Source organism: Phacochoerus africanus, chromosome 12, assembly GCF_016906955.1.
Source record: "Phacochoerus africanus isolate WHEZ1 chromosome 12, ROS_Pafr_v1, whole genome shotgun sequence".
Taxonomy (NCBI): domain Eukaryota; kingdom Metazoa; phylum Chordata; class Mammalia; order Artiodactyla; family Suidae; genus Phacochoerus; species Phacochoerus africanus.
The window spans coordinates 11,807,380-11,827,604 of NC_062555.1; the positions used below are offsets into that span (position 1 = coordinate 11,807,380).

Sequence of the window (20,225 nt, forward strand, 5' to 3'; positions counted from 1 at the left end):
AAAAAGTTTGACTTAAAGTGTGTGCTATTTATTATAGCAAACATCAACAGCCTTCGGGAGGTTCTCTAACTGGATTCATTTTTCAGTGTCACAACTGACCCACCACACTACTAGCTTATGCCCTATGCAAGGCAAAAAATTTGAACTGTATGCATTTTTAAATATATTTTGTACTAACTCAAGGTGCAGCAATGCCTTTGACTTTTAATGCTTCATATTTAAGAGAAAGAAGAAAAACATTACAGCCACCTAGCAGCTAAGTGGTTTTTGAATTGAAATGCATTTGCTTTACCTGTGCCCACCATGGTGGCAAGATCCATTTTTTTACGCCTAACGGAAGAATGCTGGTTCTATGGGGAAACGGAAAAGGAAGCTACAAATAGATGGAGTAGGAGTGAGAAAAGAAATGGTCGACACTTTGAATGTTTAGGAGGGGACATAAAGCCAAGGTATTAAGGAAAGTTTTGATGGTGTAGAAGGTGCAGGTGCTTGCAATCAGGAAAAAGAGGGTATGAAACATAGGTCTTCAAGAAATTTCGCAGTGAATCCTCCCCCCTGTTAATTCTTTGCTTATCAAGACGGATCAGCTGAAACAAAGTGAAATATAAATCACTAATAATCATGCAAAAAGTATGCAGGAAAACTAGTAGTTAAATATGCAAATAAAAGAGCATTTTCCACCTACAAAGGTGTCAGAGATTTAAGGATATAGCATTCACTGCTGATGGAATTTTCTGGAAAACAATGTGAAAAATGTATATCAGATATTCTGTGTAGGCTCGCTAGTTCTAACTTAGCTATTCCCCTTTTAGAGACCTGGCAAACAGTAGTATTTGTCACCAAATATTTAAAGTAGAGATAAATCAGAAACGTTTGAATTTTCAAGGGGTTAAATGGCTTATCTACATTCATAAGATGGAACGCGGCATCATTCAAATACTTCAAAATAATTTTAGAAAAACTCTTTGTGCTGTGGGATCTGTTTAAACTAAGGGAATAGGTAAAGTTTCAAAATGCACGTTATTGTCTGATTCTGTTAAAATGAACAAAGTGCTAGAAGAAATTACATCAAACATTAGGAGTTTCTATCGGTAAGGTGGAATTATCAGATATTAGATACCTGAATGTGTCCAATTATCTTCAGTAAGCATATGTTACTTTTATAATTAAAAATATTATCAATTATTTCTCCAACCTAGTAGACTGCATCTTCCATTTCTCAGGCCATGAATTGACATTTCAGCACTGGAGATACCCACTTTGGTGACCCTACACTCTCACTATTACTGACAGTACCAGCTCCCACAAATAGAAGTTCCACCTACAAACTACTCAGCATGGAAAGCGTATTATGTCACAAAAATCCTGACACAAAGACAAACAATGAGTAGAAATAGCATTATAGGTGCAGGGTATGATGAGACAGCATGGATTTAAAATGTCTGTAGAGGGAATTCCTGTCACCGCGCAGCAGAAATGAATCCGACTAGTATCCATGAGGATGCGGGTTTGATCCATGGCCTCCCTCAGTGGGTCAGGGATCCAGCATTGCTGTGAGCTGTGGTGTAGGCTGCAGACACAGCTCGGATCCCATGGTGCTGCTGTGGCTGTGGTATAGGCCAGCAGCTGTAGCTCGGATTCGACCCGTAGCCTGGAACTTCCATATGCCGTGGGTGCAGTCCTAAGAAAGAAAAAAAAAAAAAAGAGAGAGAGAGATAACATAAAATAAAATGTCTAGAGGCTAAACAAGTCCCAGTGGCTAGAGCAGTTTCCTCCATCAGCATCTCCTGTCTGACTTCAACAGCCAGATTCCCATTCCCATTCTGTCTTCTTTGTGGTTCCCAGTGAACAGGTGAACTCTGAGGACATAAAGCACCTGAGTCGAGTGCATATCACAGGTATAAAATCTTAGATGTTCTTCAGAAAACTAAATATAGAACTACCACGTGATCCAGGAATCCCATTCCTAGGCATATATCCAGACAAAACTTTCGTTCAAAATCATGCATGCACCCCTACGTTCCTTGCAGCACTATTCACAATAGCCAAGACATGGAAACAACCTAAATGTTCATCAACAGACAAACGGGTTAAGATGATGTGGTACATGTATACAGTGGAACACTACACAGCCATAAAAAATAATGCCATTTGCAGCAACATGGATCCAACTAGAAACTGTCCTACTTAGCAAGAGAAAGACAAATACCATGTGATATCCCTTACATGTGGAATATAAGTGGCACACATGAACCTATCTACAAAACAGAAACAGACTCAGAGAGTCAGAGAGGATAGACTTGTGGTTGCCAAGGTGGAGGGGGGAAGAGGTAGAATGGACTGGGAGTTTGGGGTTGGCAGATGCAAATGTATTACCTTTAGAATGGATAAGCAATGAGATCCTACTGTATACCACAGGGAACTTTATCCTGTCTCTTGGGATAGAACATGATAGAAGATAATATTAGAAAGAGAAAGAGAAGATAATATTAGAAAGAGATAATACACACACACACATATATATGACTGGGTCACCATGCTGTAGAGCATAAATTGACACAACACTGTAAGTCAACTATACTTTAATAAAAATTAAAAAAAATTAAAGGCCATTTTATGCAGATTGAATGCAATTGGAAAATCTCAAGAAAAGTGGGCATTCGGCCCGTGCTAATAGAGAAGATACCTCAGGGTACTCTGAGGAGCTGAAGTGTGTTCTACAAAATTCACATGTTGATGCCTTACCCCCCACCCGACCCTACCCCACCTCCCCTTTCCATGTGACTGCATTTGGGGAGAGGCCTTTTAAAGAGGTGATGAAGGTTAAAGGAGGTTAGGAGGATAGGGCCCTGATCCAGCAGTTCTGATGCTCCCACAGGGAGAGGAAGAGACGCCAGGAGTGTCCACAGAAGAAAGGCCATGTGGGGACACAGGAGGAAGGTGGCTGTCTGCAAGTCAAAGAGATGGGTCTCAAGAGAAACCCAACCTGCCAACACCTCGAGCTCGGATTTCTAGCCTCCAGAACTGTGCGAAATACATGTCTGTGGCTTAAGCCACCTAGTCTGCGGTGTTTGCTTATGGGAGCCCTAGAAGATTAATACAGGGGCTTTGGGGCTTGTAATCAGGCTTCCATCTCTCTTTCAGAGTTGTTGTGAGGAATAATAAAATGAATTCAATAAGCGAAATGTGTACAGATTAAAGCAAGGACTCTGAGTCCAGAGAGACCCAGCTTTGAATCAGTTCTTCCAATTATTGACCAGGATGTTCCGACAGGTCCGGGCCTCAGTTTTACTGGATATCACACTTGAACCACCATGTACATCTCTGAACTCCATCACGGCCTTTTTGGCTTAGTTCTTCTCCTTAGTGACCCATATCCCACCCCCACTGTGTTTTGTATCCCCTGCCACTTGGAGATAGAAGCCATCAGAAATACAGCTGCTTGGGAGTGGCCAAGGAAGAGAGAGAAGAAAATGTGATGAGTATTATCAGAGATACAATCTTTAAAAATCTACATAAAGAGTGACAACTATTGAAGAATACACTGTTGCTCTAGCTAGAGAAGATGCTTACAGACCTTAGAAAATATTCCACTTTCTATTGTATGGGGGGCGTCTGTTACACTGTAGTAACATCTGCCACAATTTTTCACTGCAGACTATAGTTATGTGAGTCAGTCCAGCTTAATACGCAATTAGTATCACATTTTGGGTGGCATGATAAATCAGTGTGAACTCTGGCCCCTCTCCTCCCCTTGCTGTTCTGTTTCTGTATTTGCACAGTATCACCTCATGGGGCATTTTGCACACTTTGGAAATCTCTGAGGCTCATGGTTTGAGCCTGTGGACCACGTCAGTGTTTGCTTCTGCCCAGGGAAGGGATCTTTCTTTCTTTTTCTCTGGTTTCTAGCTTTCCTCCCTCTTTCCCCGAGTCCTTTTCCTTTCCCACCCCACGCCTACCCACACCTGCTGCCCTTTGCTGTCTCCTTTCTTGGTTCCCAGCAGTGAGCTAGCATCATTCACTCACTTAGTCAACGCTGTTCTAGATGCTGTCTGTGATCAGTCCTAGAGGTACAGTTTTGAACAAGACAGATTTGGTCATGTCCTTGAGATGTTCATGGTTTGGTAGGACAAACCAAAAAGTAATCAACCAGCCTTATTCAAGACAATGCGAACCAAAAAGGGCAGCTTAAAGGCATTCAGTGACTATCCAGGGGGCCTGCCTAACTCACACTCGGGGAGTCAGAGAAGGCTTCTCGAAGGAAATGTTGATTTGAACCTAAGATGGGTGCTTTTCCCAACCCGTATGATGATGCATTTGGTTCTACAGAGGTGCTCTGTGTAATAATTATTAATACTTGGGTAACATTTATCCCATGGTCCATTTTAATTCTTCTGAAATTATTTCTGGGTCCAGTAACTTATGAAGCAATGCCTTTGGATTACACTCCCTAGGACAAGCGTAATTGATTTTTAGTTTATTTTTAGTATGTAAATTTTTAGAATTCTAGCTCCCTTCCAAGTCCGGAATAAGTGCCATTATTTCCATTTTCCAGTTTCAGAAGTTAAGTAAATAAGACTGCATGCTCTTCCTTGTAGCAGCAATGCTTGCAATGGTATCCAAGTCTGCTACTCCGAGGCTGTGTGGCCTTCAGGAAATAGCTTAACCTTTCTGTGCCTTGAATGCATTTGTAAAATGGGGGTAATGATAACACCAACTTCACAGAGTAAGTATTACAGACTTCTACCACCCACGATGAATTAAAAAAAGTAATAGACTAGAGAGGCCCCAAAATGAGAGCTCTGAGAATGGAACTGGATGAATGCCACAGTGCTGTCCCGCTATGCCTCATTCCTGCATCTGTACGTATCGTCATGAAGTCGTGAGGTCCGGGCGGGAGAGAGGCAATGTCTTGCTGATTCCCCACTTCAACCTTAGGACCTGGCATTGATGCGAAGGACCGAATACATAAATAATCAATCCTGTCTCCGACTCTAACCTGTTATGACCTTTCATGAAGAATTTAATATCTCCAAGGCCTCAGTTTTTCATCAATCAATATTTGATTAATGATGTCTCACCTAAATAGTCACATATGGTATATAAAATCTATAACCAGTATCGCTACTACACAAATAGAAACATGATTCAGACGCCAGGCAACTCTCGGCCTCTCATGCTGCACGAGGCTTCCAGCAAGTCACTTATGGGTTATTACACTTCATAATACGACCTGGACAGAGGTACTATTTTCTCCTCAAATGGTCGAAAATTCAGACCACATGGAGTCACACTTCTGAGTCTTAAGATTATTTCCAAGCTGTTAACTCACGCACCAGGGACAACTATTCGAGAGGACATCATTGCCTCAACCAGGCACCATGAGCATGGCTGGGACCACACCGGGTCCCAGCGTCCATCCCGTGATTAGCTGGAGGCAGAGGACGTAAATGCTGAGCTCTCTATGTGGACACATTTCCAAGCTCCCGCCACCCCCCATCCACACCTGAGCAAAGGTATATTAGTAGAAAGACTCAGGTAAGGAGTAGTGGCATCTAGGGCAGAGAACATGCAATAAGACAGGCTTGAGGACGGGGTACAACAGGAGCCCTTTTCCATTTTTCCAGCTTTGGCTTCGCTGTAAGTGTGATGTCACCATAAAGATCATGGAATTCGAGGGATTTAACAGGCGGCAAAAATAAGTAACCCAACTTAACCCCACTATAAACTACAGTTATCTGAAACATATGACATATTGGTTTGCAATTGCATATATTCTAACATAGACTCTAACTATTGACTGACACCTAAAGACGTCTTACCTGTGACTGTGCAGTTCTCTCCATTGCCTGCATAGATGAGCATCCCATCCATATATAAAGAGTACTGAGTTATAGGACCATTTGCTTTTCTGGGTGGATTCCAGGAGAGCAGCAAAGAATTGGGAAGGGATGTGGCTACTGGAGGCTGAACCTCTTGTGGGGCTGTCGGGGGGGGGAGGAAATAAAAGATTTATAGAGTCTAATTTTAGTTAACTTTTCTAATTCAAGCTTTTCATACCCAAACCAATAAATCATGGGATAAACCTGAAATCCCAAGCATGGAAATGTTTGATTCGTGGGAGGCTTGTCCGTAATTGCTGTAGGAATGGTACAACGTAACTGTCCTGAATTTATGAGAATTTGCATCCACGATGGGTGGGAAGTATTTCTACTAGCTCACTTGATGGAGGCTTGTGTTACTTCACCAAAAGTACTATTACCCCATAATTTCTGCTGGAGCCTGTGCCTACGAAGGCAACTGAAACAGACAGCATCCCTACTTTTGAGGAGCTTTTGATATATGATGGGCCATGTTAGTGAGAACAGTTCATATTCAATATTAAAAAACCTATATGCAGTCATAGAAATAGCCAGCAAATATAGAATTAGTTAATTGCACATGAAAACTACATTGAGTTTTTTTTTTTAAATAAAGAGAGTCTGTTCATTTTCCATAATGGCCAATGAATTAGCATCACAGGAACTAAATAAAAAATTTAGAAGTGGATCCTAACATACCTATCATTCAGTAAATTGGTAATAAACGTAAGGAGGAAAAGAAATTCGGAATTCCTTTAAAAATAGAAAGGAAATGGGGAATTGGATGAGTAAAAATCCCTCTGGGGTCTAGCTGTGAAGTAGGTGCGGAGGGTACCAGACAAAACCTGGACAGAGGCTGGAGTGGATGAGATACAGGACGATCTGGTCCATGTTGAAAGTCATTGTAAAAGGGGAATGACGAGCATGTGCCCGAGCAGAAGTAAAGACACACTAAGAGAAGCACGGCTAAGCCTGGTAGACCAGATGGAGAGAAGGTGGAGAAAAACACAGCAGATGGGCCCCTAACGATGCGGTCCAGGTAGGGGGTCTGGTCAGGTCAGGTGCAAGGCATACCGGACAAAGGGTCCCAAGAAGGATTTTACAGACTCGTCTCTTTTGTCCTGGTCTCCTCAGATAGGCCATTGTCTTTCTCTCACACGTCTTTTAGGCAAGTGGTACTTGCTTAAAGGATTTAAAAGAGGGAGCGGGGGAGAGCAAGTGGGAGGTGGCGTGGACTGATGCTGAGAAAGACAGTGGCAGACTCTCCTCCTACAGATCAAGCTTTTAAATCTCCGAAATAACTTTACAACTAGACAGTAAAAGAGATGCATTATCCCTCTCATGCAGGAGAGAGAAATACGAAGTAACAATGCTTCAGATGTTTTGAGAGCTGTTATTTCTTAACGCCAGGCCTTCTGAGGCTTGAGCAAAGCTTTCGCTCTGGCGTGCTAAAATATTTTCTCTTTCCCACTGCCTTCCTCACGTAGGCTTTCTGAAACATTAATTTATGCCAACAGTTTGTAAGTTCCAAGTACAACAAAAGTGAGACCCAAGTCGGAAGGCACCGGGACGTGATTAATAACGCCTCCGTTGGCGTTTGGCGGTTCCATCATACCGAAATAATTGTTGCCTGTGCTGCTGTTTAGCAGTTAAAAGAGACCATGGAAATCAACCGTTTGATTCTCAATTTCATACTGTGCCATACAATCAATTCTTTTTAGTCAGACTGTCTCTAGATTTACTTCTGAGCCATAGTAAAATGAGGAAGCTTTCATTAATCTTTCAGATGCTTCATATTAATGACAAGGCTCTTGCATGAACAATGTAACAGCAATTAAAAAGCCCATTAATCTGCATTACAGCTATTAAAGATGCATGTCATTAAAGGGTATGGAGTTTGATTCATTTTCGCACCCCCCCAAAAAATGGAGCAATTATGGCCTGGCAAATGCACTTTGTCATCAAATTAGGTTGGGGTTTTCTAGCAAATGGCCTTGCAGCATTTAGCTCTTCTCCTATTTTATTATTCATGACTGAAATGTGGAAGTCAAGACCTTTGAAATTACTTTACCTTCTTGTGGAGTAGAGACGTTCAGTGCATGCGAGCTCTCGGTGCAGCCAGCCAAAGTGCACGCCGTCAGGGTTACTGCATAGTTTTTGAAGGGGAGCAAGCCTGTCAATACGCCTACAATAAAAGGGGGACAAAAAGAGGTTTTCATGTTTACTGTAGGACGCTGTAAAAAGTAGCCGGTGTGTGTGTGTGTGTGTGTGTGCATGTGTGAAGGCAGAGAGATAGATGGAAACAAAAATCTATGCTTCTTTAATTCCTTTTCCTGCCTGTGTGCTGACTGCAGAATGGAGTGACTAGGGAGACAAAATTGTGAGACCAACTTCTTGCTAAGACAGCTGAAAACAGCCTTTTCCCAAATGTGCTGCTCAGGACACTAAGGCCCTGAGATGCGTCCCCTGTAACATGGGGGGGGGGGGGCGGGGGGTGTGCGGCTTCCACGTATAGTCCGCAAAGCAGAACACTGTGTGTCTGATAGGAAAGATGCCAAGCATCCCATTCCAGACCCTAAACCTCCTGCAGAAACAAAACCATTTAATTTTCTTTTACCTCACATTTTTCAGCCTTATTTAACGAGAGAGTCCCTTTTTTTTTAATGCGACATCTATTAACACACGTTAGGAAATGCTGCTCCCAAGAGTGACTTCATTATTGGAACGGTAGGATACACCTATCCAAACTATTTGTTCCTGTTGCCACGAACAAATATGCAAATCAACATAGTTGAACAATGAGCAAATTAGATAATTATGCTTTTGTACTTCTACCTACAAAATTATGAGTTTATTTAATTAAGACACCTGTCTTAAATGGAAGCGTTGCACATAGAGGTGTTGAATTATCCTGACTCGGTGGTGGATATATAAGATTTGTTCAGTAATTAAAAGTACCTGCAGAAATGAAAACACATTTTGTTTACTGGTGTTTATAATCAAGGCAGAGGCTCTTTATTGAGTTAATCCTGTGGATTTTAAAGAGTATCAAATATGTAATTTGTGTTTTGCTCACCCCTGGTTTTCGTTGCAGTTTTGAAAGCTGTTTTCATCCGTAATCCTATGGATTTTGCCGTCATTCTTATGAAAAGATGGTTCTGTTCATAGTATCCTTTTACTGAGTGAACGTAACAACTGTTTTAACATGTTAATATGTCACGGCTTGCATCATTTAAAAACAAATTTTAACATACATGTTTGCCTATTTCCTTTCCCCAACAGAAAGAACAAAAAAAAGAAGGAAGATCAGGACGAGGCGAAGACCACAGCTATTGGTTGCTTTGGCACTTCCCACTGGCCCCGACCCCCAGGGCCGCCTGCAAGTCTCCATTCTCGCTGCTCCCCAAGCCTCCCCCTGGGTTACTGACTCCCCCTGTCTGCACCTGGCACCATCATCTTAGCCTGTGGCCAAAGAAGACAGCGAGCCAGTGAACTAACACACACACACGTGTGGCCACCTCATGCCAAATCCAGCTCTAATGTCAAAACTCTTTCCTGCTGTCACTTTCTGATTGTCGTCTTCTCTTGAACCTCGCAGACCACGACCCATGTTCTGAGCTCATCTTCAGAAGTTATTTCTCTTTCCACGAAATGTCTTAAAGGCAAGCTCCCAGCATCACACATGCACGTGTGAGTCCTGTAGTGGCGTAGTGTCAAGAGCAAAGATGCTGGGGCCAGACTGCCTGGGTTCAAATGCCAAGTCTAGAGGTCCCTGGTGGCCTAGTGTTTAAGGACCTGGGGTTGTCACTGACCGTGGTGGTTCCAATAACTGCTGTGGCATGGGTTCGATCCCTGGCCCGGGAGCTTCCACATGCTGTGGGTGTGGCCAAAAACAAAAGTCAAGTCTATTACTGTACTGATGCATTGCTGGGTTTGTTGTTCAGACCTTTGTGCCATAGTTTCCTCATCTGGAAACAGACAATAATAACACCTAACTTGAAGGAGAGGCCTCACGGGGACAACATAGTGTCACGGGGATGTGAGACGCGGACCTGACAGTCGTCCCCGCAGAGTGTTACTGTGAGAATTCACCACGTTTAGGAACATCACGTGCTCAACCCAGAGCCCTGCGAGGGGAGAGCTCTAGCACGGAGCTACGCCAGCCTGAACCTGGTTACCACCAGCAACCAGTTTCTGCCCGCCCTGTGTGACGAAACACTGATTTCCCTCTTTGAAGATCGCGAGAGGTCCTTGGCATCCCAGACCAAGTAACCCTTGCTCAATCCCGATTCTCCTCCCCTTCCTGGACTTTGCATCCCTCAGATTCCTTCCCTGCCACAGAATTTTCTTAACAGGTTCTCCTTCGTGACTGAGAGCGCCCGCCTTTTCTTACCAACTTGCTTTCCTTTCACAGGTCCCTTAAATAGCATTTCTTTTCTTTTCTTTCTTTGTTTTTAAACAAATTTGAATCCCCAAGTTCCTTTCTTATTCTAAACTCTTCCTTTCTTAGTTCGTCAAGCCTCATCTCTCCCTTGGACCTGCAGACTTCACATCTCTCAGCCAAGCTCTGTTTCTGATTTCTGCCCACAGGCCAGGTAGACCACCTGGTTAGTTGTTCAACTAGCATTTCACTCTCAACACGCCCCTGTCCAGACCCGGCAGATTAAACTATTTCACCAGCTTCATTGGTTTTTCCTGTTTCTTAATGGCTCTATCATGATCCCTACATTCCAGGTTCAAAACTAAGATATCCTTGTGAGATGTAGCCTCGCCTGTCTATCCTTTGAAAAGCTTTGGCCTTTGTCATGTCTTTCTTTTTGCCAAGTTCAAATCTATTGCAAGTCTCAGTAAGGTAAGCTGCACATCTGAATTAGTATAGTGCCATGCCACCAAGAAAGAAATCGCCCCCCTGCCCCCAGAAAATGCAACTTTTCATACTTTAGTGAGCCAAAAAGTGAATTGGGACATGAGGTCAATTCGCTTGGTTCATCTCTTAACCACCTAGATGGCATTGCCTCCCCCAGAGGGGCCTGGCTTCACTGGGGTACAGGAAGAATTTGTCCACAGTGGCTATCCCCAGTTTGGTTCTCTAAAATCTTCAGTACAAAGATGTATCATAGATCCAGATAGTACTATCACAGGGAAACATACACAGGAGTTCCATTCGTTGCAAAATACTTTATCCTAAGACATCATTCCTGTCCACATCACAGCTGAAGTGCAGTGTTAGAATTGCGACTTCTATCAGCTTAACAAGAAAGGCATTAATAAAGACTGTAAGAAGGGTCATATCAAACCAGATCCTGAATTCAGATTGGCTAATGGGGCCTTCAGTGTCTCATTTAACCTTTCTTGCCTTTACTAAAGGAGTTACTTTGTATGTGTATGTATGTATCATGAAATTCCTTTGCTAATTTCTTCCCCTTAAATGGCTAGGACTTTAAAAAACAGGCAACATTCCTCTCAGCAAACCTGCATTCTCCAGCTCTGTGCTTTGGTGGGGAAGTTTACCAAATTGTATTTCATAGAAAAATCCTGAGATTCTTAAAGAAATATGCTGCAGAGAAACTAGATCATCTTTCAGGCCATTTATCAAAGTGCCCACGTTTCCCATCTCCAGGCAGGTGAAATAATAATAACCAGTGAGAAATGAGAGCTGCGAAATAGAAAATAGGAAAAAAGAAAAAAAAAAGAAGAAGAAGAAGAAGCAAGAGGACGTTTTGGTTCTTGCCAACTCTGAATCACAGGTGGACAGTTCTGGATAGCATGTAAATTACACTTGCAAAAAATGTGCTGTACTTTCTGAGGTGGAGGTGGCATTTCTTTTCCTATTTCCAATGGGGATCTGGCTTATGATGTTGGGTCTCAGAGATGAAGTTTGTTAGAGCATTGGAATAATTTCCCCTAAATACAGGTTAGTATTATCTACTCCAGTAAGAAGAGCAGTGTAATGATTTAGCATTTTCTCTCCTCTTGTCAGGTTATGATCAGGGTGGGGTAGAGGAAGGGGCTGGTCAACCAAATGGTCCTCACCACATCAGAATCATAACAAAGTCACCTATTACCTGGGACGTGTGGTTGACCTCTTTTGTTTCTCAGTATGGAGAGTTTACCAGGATGGATTAAAGCTGATGCTCATAAAACGTTATGCTATTACCAAAGAGTACATATATTCTGAGGCTGGACAAGATAGCCTTTCCTGAGATATCCCAGAGACCACTGAATTTCTGGCCAAACGGCCTTACTTTAGGTGTCAGAGTCATACTTGGATTATATACTTTCTAGGAAAAGAAGTAGAACTATATGACAATATATTATCGTCAAAAAACATTTATCAACTTCTCTTCTATATGCCTCTGGGCAAGGTGCTAAAGAATATAGCTGATCTTTACATGGTGTTTTGTTTGTTTGTTTGTTTTAAGGTATAAGAACATTCATTATGTCGCATAACAAAAATTCTGGAGGAAGGTGATTTCAAGGTTGGTCCAGAAGTTCAATTACATCATTCCATCTTGAAACCGAAGCCCACTGACTTAATTTTTAAGCATCTACACCCATGGATATGGAATGGTTGCCATAGTCATCACAGGTGGACATGACAATATCAGCAGAGAATTTCCCATGAGCCTCTGTTTTTTTGAGTCATACGGCCCTCTAATCCCATTTGCCCATTATATATACATATATGTGTGTATATTTTATTGGAATATAATTGACTTACATGTTGTGTGAGTTTCAGGTGTACAGCAAAGTTTATCAGTTCTACATGTACATATGTCCATTCTTTTTCAGACTCGTTTTCTATATAGGTTACTACAAAGTACTGAGTAGATTTCCCTGTGCTATGTGGTACTTCCTTGTTACTTATCTATTTTATATATAGTAGTGCATATATATGTTAACCTCTTAATTAAGTTTTCTCACCTAAGAAAATACTCAAGCTAGCAGGGCCCTATCGATAACAACAATGCCTACATAAATACATAAAGTGGGATGCATGCCATACATATCAAGGGCACAAGGGCATTTATAAGATCCAGACTTCCCTTCCAAGGTGATAGGAGCTGGGCCTTGAATTAAAGACAAAGAGGGAAAAAAAAAAAAGGATAATCATTCTAAGTATATTTCAGTATGAAGTAAAGATATAATTAAATATAATAAAAATAATAAAAACTGATACTGAAAAATAGGCAGAGAGACATATTTAGAGGAGACCCCCAGAGAGAAATATATGGCACATATTCTGTGTCCACAGAAAACCCACTAGGATAAAGAGGAGTCTAATTTCCTGGATGGCACCTGAGCTGTTTAAAATCAAGAGGCATATCCTGACAGTGAAAACTTTTAAGACTGGTTTGGATATGAACCTCTTTCTCTGGCAGACATCACAGACGAGTCTTTTTTTCCTTTGAGTCTGAGACTGTTCCTACCTCGAGGCGGGCCAGATGACCTCTCAAATTCCCTTTCAGCCCGAAAACCCTGTGAAATCAGAAAATGGTCCCAACCATGTCAGGAAACCTGCCAGTCTCTTTTGATAATGGAAGAGGGTGAGCTGACAAAACATTCCATCAGCATAAAGTAAGCATTATTGATGTCTTAAAAGTGTGAGGAGCCCATGAAACACAGGAGCGTTGGTGTCCGGATTAAAATCATTGGCACCAGCAGGACCAAGACCTCTCACTGCTAAGCGATAATGCATTTTGCATTCATGCTTAACATTGAGAAACCCTGACGGCCACACCAAGGGAGTTGGAAGTCAAGTCAAGTCTGCTCCCTTTGAATTGCAGTTCTGTGGACCTCGGCGGGCACAGACAGCCCAGGCTGAAAGAGCAGCGGCAAGAACTTGGTTTAAGGAAAGGCGGCACATCACAGGAGGAAGTTTAAGAGCCCCGGTGTGTAGGGATCCAAACAGTATGCTCTGAGGATTTTCACCCAGCAGAGGGGTAGAGCCCGATCCTAGGGAACCTTGCAATTTAAAAGTCCCTCACCATGACTGGGGAACTCCTTGAATGCGGAGGGCACGTCCTTTTACTTCTGTACCCGTCCTATTTTCTAGCAGTTATTACGATGGTTTACCAAAGGTGGACACTTGATGATGGACTGTAAGGTAAAGACTCTTCATCATCTTAGCTCCGCTCAGCAGAAGAGAAGCCCACGCCCACCTTACCCTTCGCAGGGAGCCAGCAAAGTAACAGACATTGTTTCTTTGGATGGATAGATTATTCTTTCCAACACTTCGTTTCCTGTGCTGAAACCTCAAGTTTCAAAGGGGCTGAAGAGAAATATTAATAATTGGAGGCAGCCCCACGACCTAAGAGAAGAATCACTGTGGAGCTGACACCAACTGTGCAAGCTTTTGTGCCTCTAATAAAACTCTGTAGGCGGAGAAGCAGACAGACACACAACAGAGGAGTCGGCTCTGACGCTGCAATTTTATGATTGACTCCTCTGACTCAATGCAGACAAGGATAAACGCTTGGCCTGGAAAGTGAGCCTGAGACTCAACACGAAATGGCCTCCTGTTAAAAGCCCAACTCATTTTGGAGAAGAAAAAGGGATTCTGCTTCTCTGTACATTCTTGAGCCGACGCCTCCCCCCCCACCCCAGCTGCCAACCTAGGTGCCTGGCCAGCTTCCACTGTAATCTGTTCTCCTTCATTATGTTAATCTGTGGGCGGAAAGATTTCTGTCATCTTCGAATCGCTTGTACAGCAATGGTAAACACCTTGGCCTGTCTGTAATTGGACAGGTGTCTGCATTGATGTCACCCGGCTTTTAATTCAATTAAAGGACTGGCTGCTCTGCTCTCATTACCCACTCATTCCTGTTGCACTCGCGGTGAAATCTGCACACTGCCATCGCCTGCCCGGAGCCCAAAGTCTGGGGTCCCTACGCAGAGATCAGGCAGAAGACTTCAAATGCACTCCAACAGTCCAGATGTATTTGCATGTTAGCAAAGGCATGTGTAATAAGATGGAGAATTTGTGCGCTCTCCCTCTCTCTCTACCTTTAAATTCTGTCTTGTCTGAACGGTGTCGTCTACCTCCTGGCCAGTAATTAGGAGCTGTCCAGCAAAAAGAAAAGCAGTTTCTGGCTTCCTTCCCTGGGGCTTTCCTCCATCTCAAGAGAACTCATCAGAGTACAAACACAACGCTCTTATTTATTTGCTGGCATTTCGCATTTGGATCAAGAAAGTGAGGGTGGGCGAGAGCAAGGCATTTATTAAGAGGGCCATCTGGTAAGGCATATCCCGCCCGGGCGGAGCTGAGGCTGCTACCCAGCGACACAGCAGAAGAACCCACTTCTAAAAGGAAACCAGCCAGCGGAAGGAGGGCAGAAGAGAAGGGGGCTTTGCTGCCACGAGGTTCTGCCGCAGTGCTGAGGAATCCCAATATTTAAGGGTCCCACAGCCCAGAAGGAGTTCCAACCCAGGGGATGGGCGAAAGAGAGTAAATCAATTCAACATGCTATGCTTTCTGCCCACTTAAAGGCACCTCTGAAAATAAATTAAGGTTCTAACACAGACATTTTGACACAGTGACCTCATGAAGCTGAATAATGACATTTGTTAAATATGGGTGAAAATTGAACGGTGTGACAGAGACCTGGAAACTCAGCCAGGAAACTCAGCCTTTCCTCTGGTTCTCAGGAGCCTAGGATGGTGGCATTTGTTTTTGCTGTGTTTGGGGTCATAGTTTGAATAAAGACAAGGATCTCCAGGATTTATAAAATGAAAGTCAACTTTCATTTTAACCAAAAGGTGGAACAGCAAGTGCACGTACCCCAAACCTCAGGTAACCGTTTGAAGACTCTAAAGCTGACGTTATGCATTTAATTTCTGGCAAATGGACTTTCTGACCTTGTTTCAAACTTCCAGTAGGGAGCACCACGAATCAAAGACTAAACATATTCTCATGCTGACAAATAGGAAAAACAGAATGTCTTATTCTTTTATTTTTTGAAATAAAATACAGGTTCTAACCCTTGTCTTAGAGAATGGTTTAAACCGTGGCTTTAACTGACCTCAAAGCACTTTCCTATAGAGTCTCTCGATAGGCTTACGTCTAACCTTAAATTTTAATCAATGCCTTTATGGGAAGACCTGCAGAGTCCTTGTCATTTTCCTTCTAATTCTGCAATTGCTTTGAAGTCACATACTCCTGTTAACTCTTTATCTAACACAGAGGGCTGACCCTGAAATGATGAGAACTCTGCAAGAAAATACCAGACTTGATGAAGCAGGGAGGCAGGCAGGGAGAAAGGAGGAAAGCAAAAAGAATGAGACATGAAAATCACCCATCAATCATCCCTGTCCAGGACTCCTGCTAAAAGCAAGGATGGGACGATCCCATTACGCAGAGAGGACTGCTGATGGGCCAGGAGAAAAGCCACTCAGGTCCAGCCGCAGAGGCGAGCTTCGAACCTACGTCTTTGGTCCCCAAGGTCATTGTTCTTCTCATTACCCCTAGGCCCCAGTTCTGTGAGGGGAAGACGATGTGTTGAACGAATATCCCCGAATACGAGGAACCAAATCACTTTATTGCACAGCAGCAATGATCACACCCTTGAAAATCAACTCTACGTCGCTCAAGTTTAAAGAGAGAAAAAGACATTGAGAACAAGAGCACATTTTTCGTAGCAAATACTCCACTTCACCACATCTTAAAATGTGTTAATACAGTCAACGTTAGTTCTAAAACCGACCGAGGACAAACAGAATGTAGAATGCCTATCCTGCCAACCACGCGAGTGTATATGCCTAGAGGATTCCCTTACAAAAATGGATGCATGAGAAACTCTAGCTCAGGGGACACGTTTGTGCGAACGTCATTGAGCACAACACTTTATGCGCGTGGGTGGGTTTATCTATGTGTGGTTTTTGATTAGGTCCAAATATAATACCCTCTAATATGGTCACCCAAGATCGGAAACAAAACTTGAGGACTATTCCTTCCTTTTCTTTATCAAATCTGATTGGTAACCTTGACGTACTTCTAGCCAATACTGTAGCATTGTTGACACCCCTCGTTGATGCCCCCTCTACAGCAAAAATGATGTCTTAATTACCATCGGTTTTAACCATTGCACGTGTCACCCCCGAGAAATCCAAATCCTGCACTGCACATTCTTACTGCCTAAAACGAAGTGACCAGCTTGTGAAAAGCCCCATCTGAGGCTTTCACAGTGTACAAGGAGTTCAGGCACATTATGTATTCGGGAGAGTGAGACAAAGCTATTAACTCATCAACGCTGCATTACCTGATGAAACGCCTCTACATTAGCTAAGCAGGAACATGACATCATTTCTATTTTTACCATTTATGTCATGGGCCATGCTTTTGTCCTGTGGTTTTTTTTCAGACCAATTTCTTTCTAGATTTACTTATAAAGAAAGAGTTTGTAATACACAACACATACGGAATATTAATTTATGGAGTACTATAAAAATAGCAAAGACTTCCTAAAAAATTCATCTTTTCATAATAGCATCAAAACGAACTTTTCAAATTTACTTCTGATGTTTGCCTCCTGCGGCAGAGACCACTAAGTGCCCTCTTGTTAAATATTCTCTTCTTCTATACTAAAATAAACATTTATTTAGCTGGGCAAATGGTCAGTTCGCACAAGGACACTTTGCATCATTTCCTACAGCTAGGTATAACCATGTGGCTAAGTTCCAACCACAGAAAGTAACCAAAGGTGGAGGAAAAACTTCTGAAATTTGTCATTAAAGTGAATATGTACAAACTTGTTCAACTATTCCTCCTTCCTGCTGGATGGAAATCAGACTGGATGGCTGATGCTCAAGCAGCCATTTTGCATCATGAGGCAGAATTCTTGTCTCTAAGGAGAGCAGAGCAAGAGGATGCAGAGTACTGGTCCCTGGCTTTCTGAACATCCACCCTACATCGACCAACTGTGAACATCTATTACCAGAGAGAGAAAAACTTAACTTTGTTGTAGTCCCTGTTATTTTAGGTTCTCTGTCTCCTAAATTAACTAAAAACCAAAAAAACTCATCTCTACTGTTTTCCCCTATGAAAGGTTCATTTTTTAAACATTTTTAATATTAGAAAAAAAAAGATTGCAAAGATAGGATCTAGCACTCACCCGGAATATAGCAGACAATGCTTTTGTTTTTAAAATGAATAAATATTTTCTGCTCTGTGTCATTATCATCTTTGCAGCAGTATTGGGTTCTCTTGTTTTTAATTGCAAATATATTGTGCTCGAGTTCCAAGATGAGGTACAAGTTTTGGAACTAATCCTTAGATGCCATTCATCCTATCAACATTTTTCCCCCATTAGGAATATGTAAATTAAGTTCCAAATATATATTTAAGTTGTGCTTGTTCTGCACACTATTTGATAAAATTAGAGAACTGCATAGCACTGTTGAGACTTTGGTCAGAACCAGTAGTTTAAAACTGAACTCAGCTCAAAACGTCAGAACTATTACGCTAACCACAGGTGAATATCAAAAAGCTATATTTGTTCGTTCACCCGTTCCTTCATTCCTTCAAGAAAAGTATATTGATTACCTACACTGAGCAAATTGCTGAAGAAGATTTAAATATAAAACATGCTACTTGTCCTTTGGGAACTTACTGTCTAATGAAAAAACAGCGTGGGTAGACAGAGAGTAGCCATAGGCAGTTTTAACAACCATGGAATATGATTTCTCAGTTGAAAGGAAAAAAAAATTTAAATCAATGCATGGCATTGAAGTTTTTATTACAATTCTCTCTCGGCAGGCTTCTTGGGTAAATATAAATGTAATATATAACATACAATGATTATATATGTAATATCTAACATAACTGCATATGTAACATACATGTCTATGTGCTCATATATATACACATAAAGAGTCGCATCTTACTCATAGATGGGCTGATGCTGGATTTAAGTTCCAAAATCAGGAACAAGGCAACAATCACTTACAATTTAAAGTCCCCTTGACAACTCCCTATATGGCCCATAAAGTACAGTCCATTTGATTTTGTGTGTATGCCTCTAGCTCTTCATTAATCAGTGATTCTCTAGGGCTCTTGGCTCTTAGTTCTTCACTCTTTTTGCAGGCAGCCCAGGAATGAGTTTGGCTTTTTTTGTCAAAAGTTGGGAAACCCCAAAATTCATGTATTCTTTCCTTCTAACAGGTATTGACAGTTTCAGAAAGCATCCTTTGCCTGTGGGATTATTTTGAAAGTTTTTGCACTTTTTTTTTTTTAACGTGTCTTCTCCACTTCCAAGGTAAAGTGTGTATAACTTACACACAGATGAGATTCTGCTGTGAGACTGTAATTATATTTCATGCGTCAAATCACCCTGGTCCCTTTCTTCTTGGGACCTAATGGACATTCTGCATTTCATATATATAAATAGTGAACCTTCCTTCCTTTCTAATGGATCTAATGGCCTGGGGGATGAAAGGGTTAGGTTTGTTGGAAATACAGGACCTCACACCACATTCAGAATCAGAATCTGCCATTTACCAAGATCCCATGTAATTCTCACTTTTTCACTGGCAACTTTTGGAAGCACTGCCTTTAAGGGTCAGAAGCCATATTTAGCACTGGGCTATTTGTTTCTTCACTAGTCTTAGCATCATTCTGCCCACAAAGCTAATGCAGTTGGAACAAGAAACAGGAACACACAAAGCAGAGGTAAATCCAAGCCCAGCAGGTAAGAATGGTCCTGTCTCGCCCAGCCATTCCTTTCATCCCAGGCGTTCTCAGTTTGTGGTCCACAGATCTCACAAGAGAACCAACTGGAACACTTGGTAAAAGGCACATTTCTAACTCTTAGCCCCAATAGACAGAATCTTGTGTATGAAGCCTGAGAATCTTCATTTTATAATCAATCCGGGAATCACCTTATGAACAATAGAATCGAGAATTACTAACTATCACCGCTAGCTGTGGAAGAGATGGAGAAAGGAAAGATTTTCAGTATGGAACCCTCTTTTTTCAGGGAGAAGACTAATGTCTACTGTATACGGAGACTGAACCAGTTTTTGTATCAAAAGCTGTATTACCATTTGCATTATAAATTAAAATGCCTGCCCTTTTTTTCTCCATAAATTTTGATTTATTTGGGTCATCTAAAAGATTATTACTGGTTCATCGGCTAAACCATAGTAAATAATAAATATGCTTAATTATTATAATCTGAAGGAGGAATATAACTCCTAGAGTTTAGCTCATGTAATGCAACAATAAAACTGAGAAAATATTTCCTGTGTACCAATTATGTTCCCAGCAACTATGCCAGGTGCGGTACTAATTATGCTGATAATTAAGTTTACATGTTTAAACATCTTTAAAAAAGGAAAAAAAAAAGGATTGTAAATGTGCACATTCTT

General features: G+C 41.8%; 1 protein-coding gene across 1 annotated transcript in view; it reads right to left on the reverse strand.

Moving 5' to 3' along the window:
* Positions 1-20,225, reverse strand: part of USH2A (usherin) — an 811,661-nt gene that overhangs the window by 451,796 nt on the left and 339,640 nt on the right. Inside the window, exons 30-31 of the mRNA XM_047754984.1 lie at positions 7,933-8,046; positions 5,823-5,984 (exon numbers count right to left, since the gene is read on the reverse strand). Coding sequence (XP_047610940.1) covers positions 5,823-5,984; positions 7,933-8,046 — 276 coding nt within the window. The remainder of the gene's footprint in view (positions 1-5,822; positions 5,985-7,932; positions 8,047-20,225) is intronic.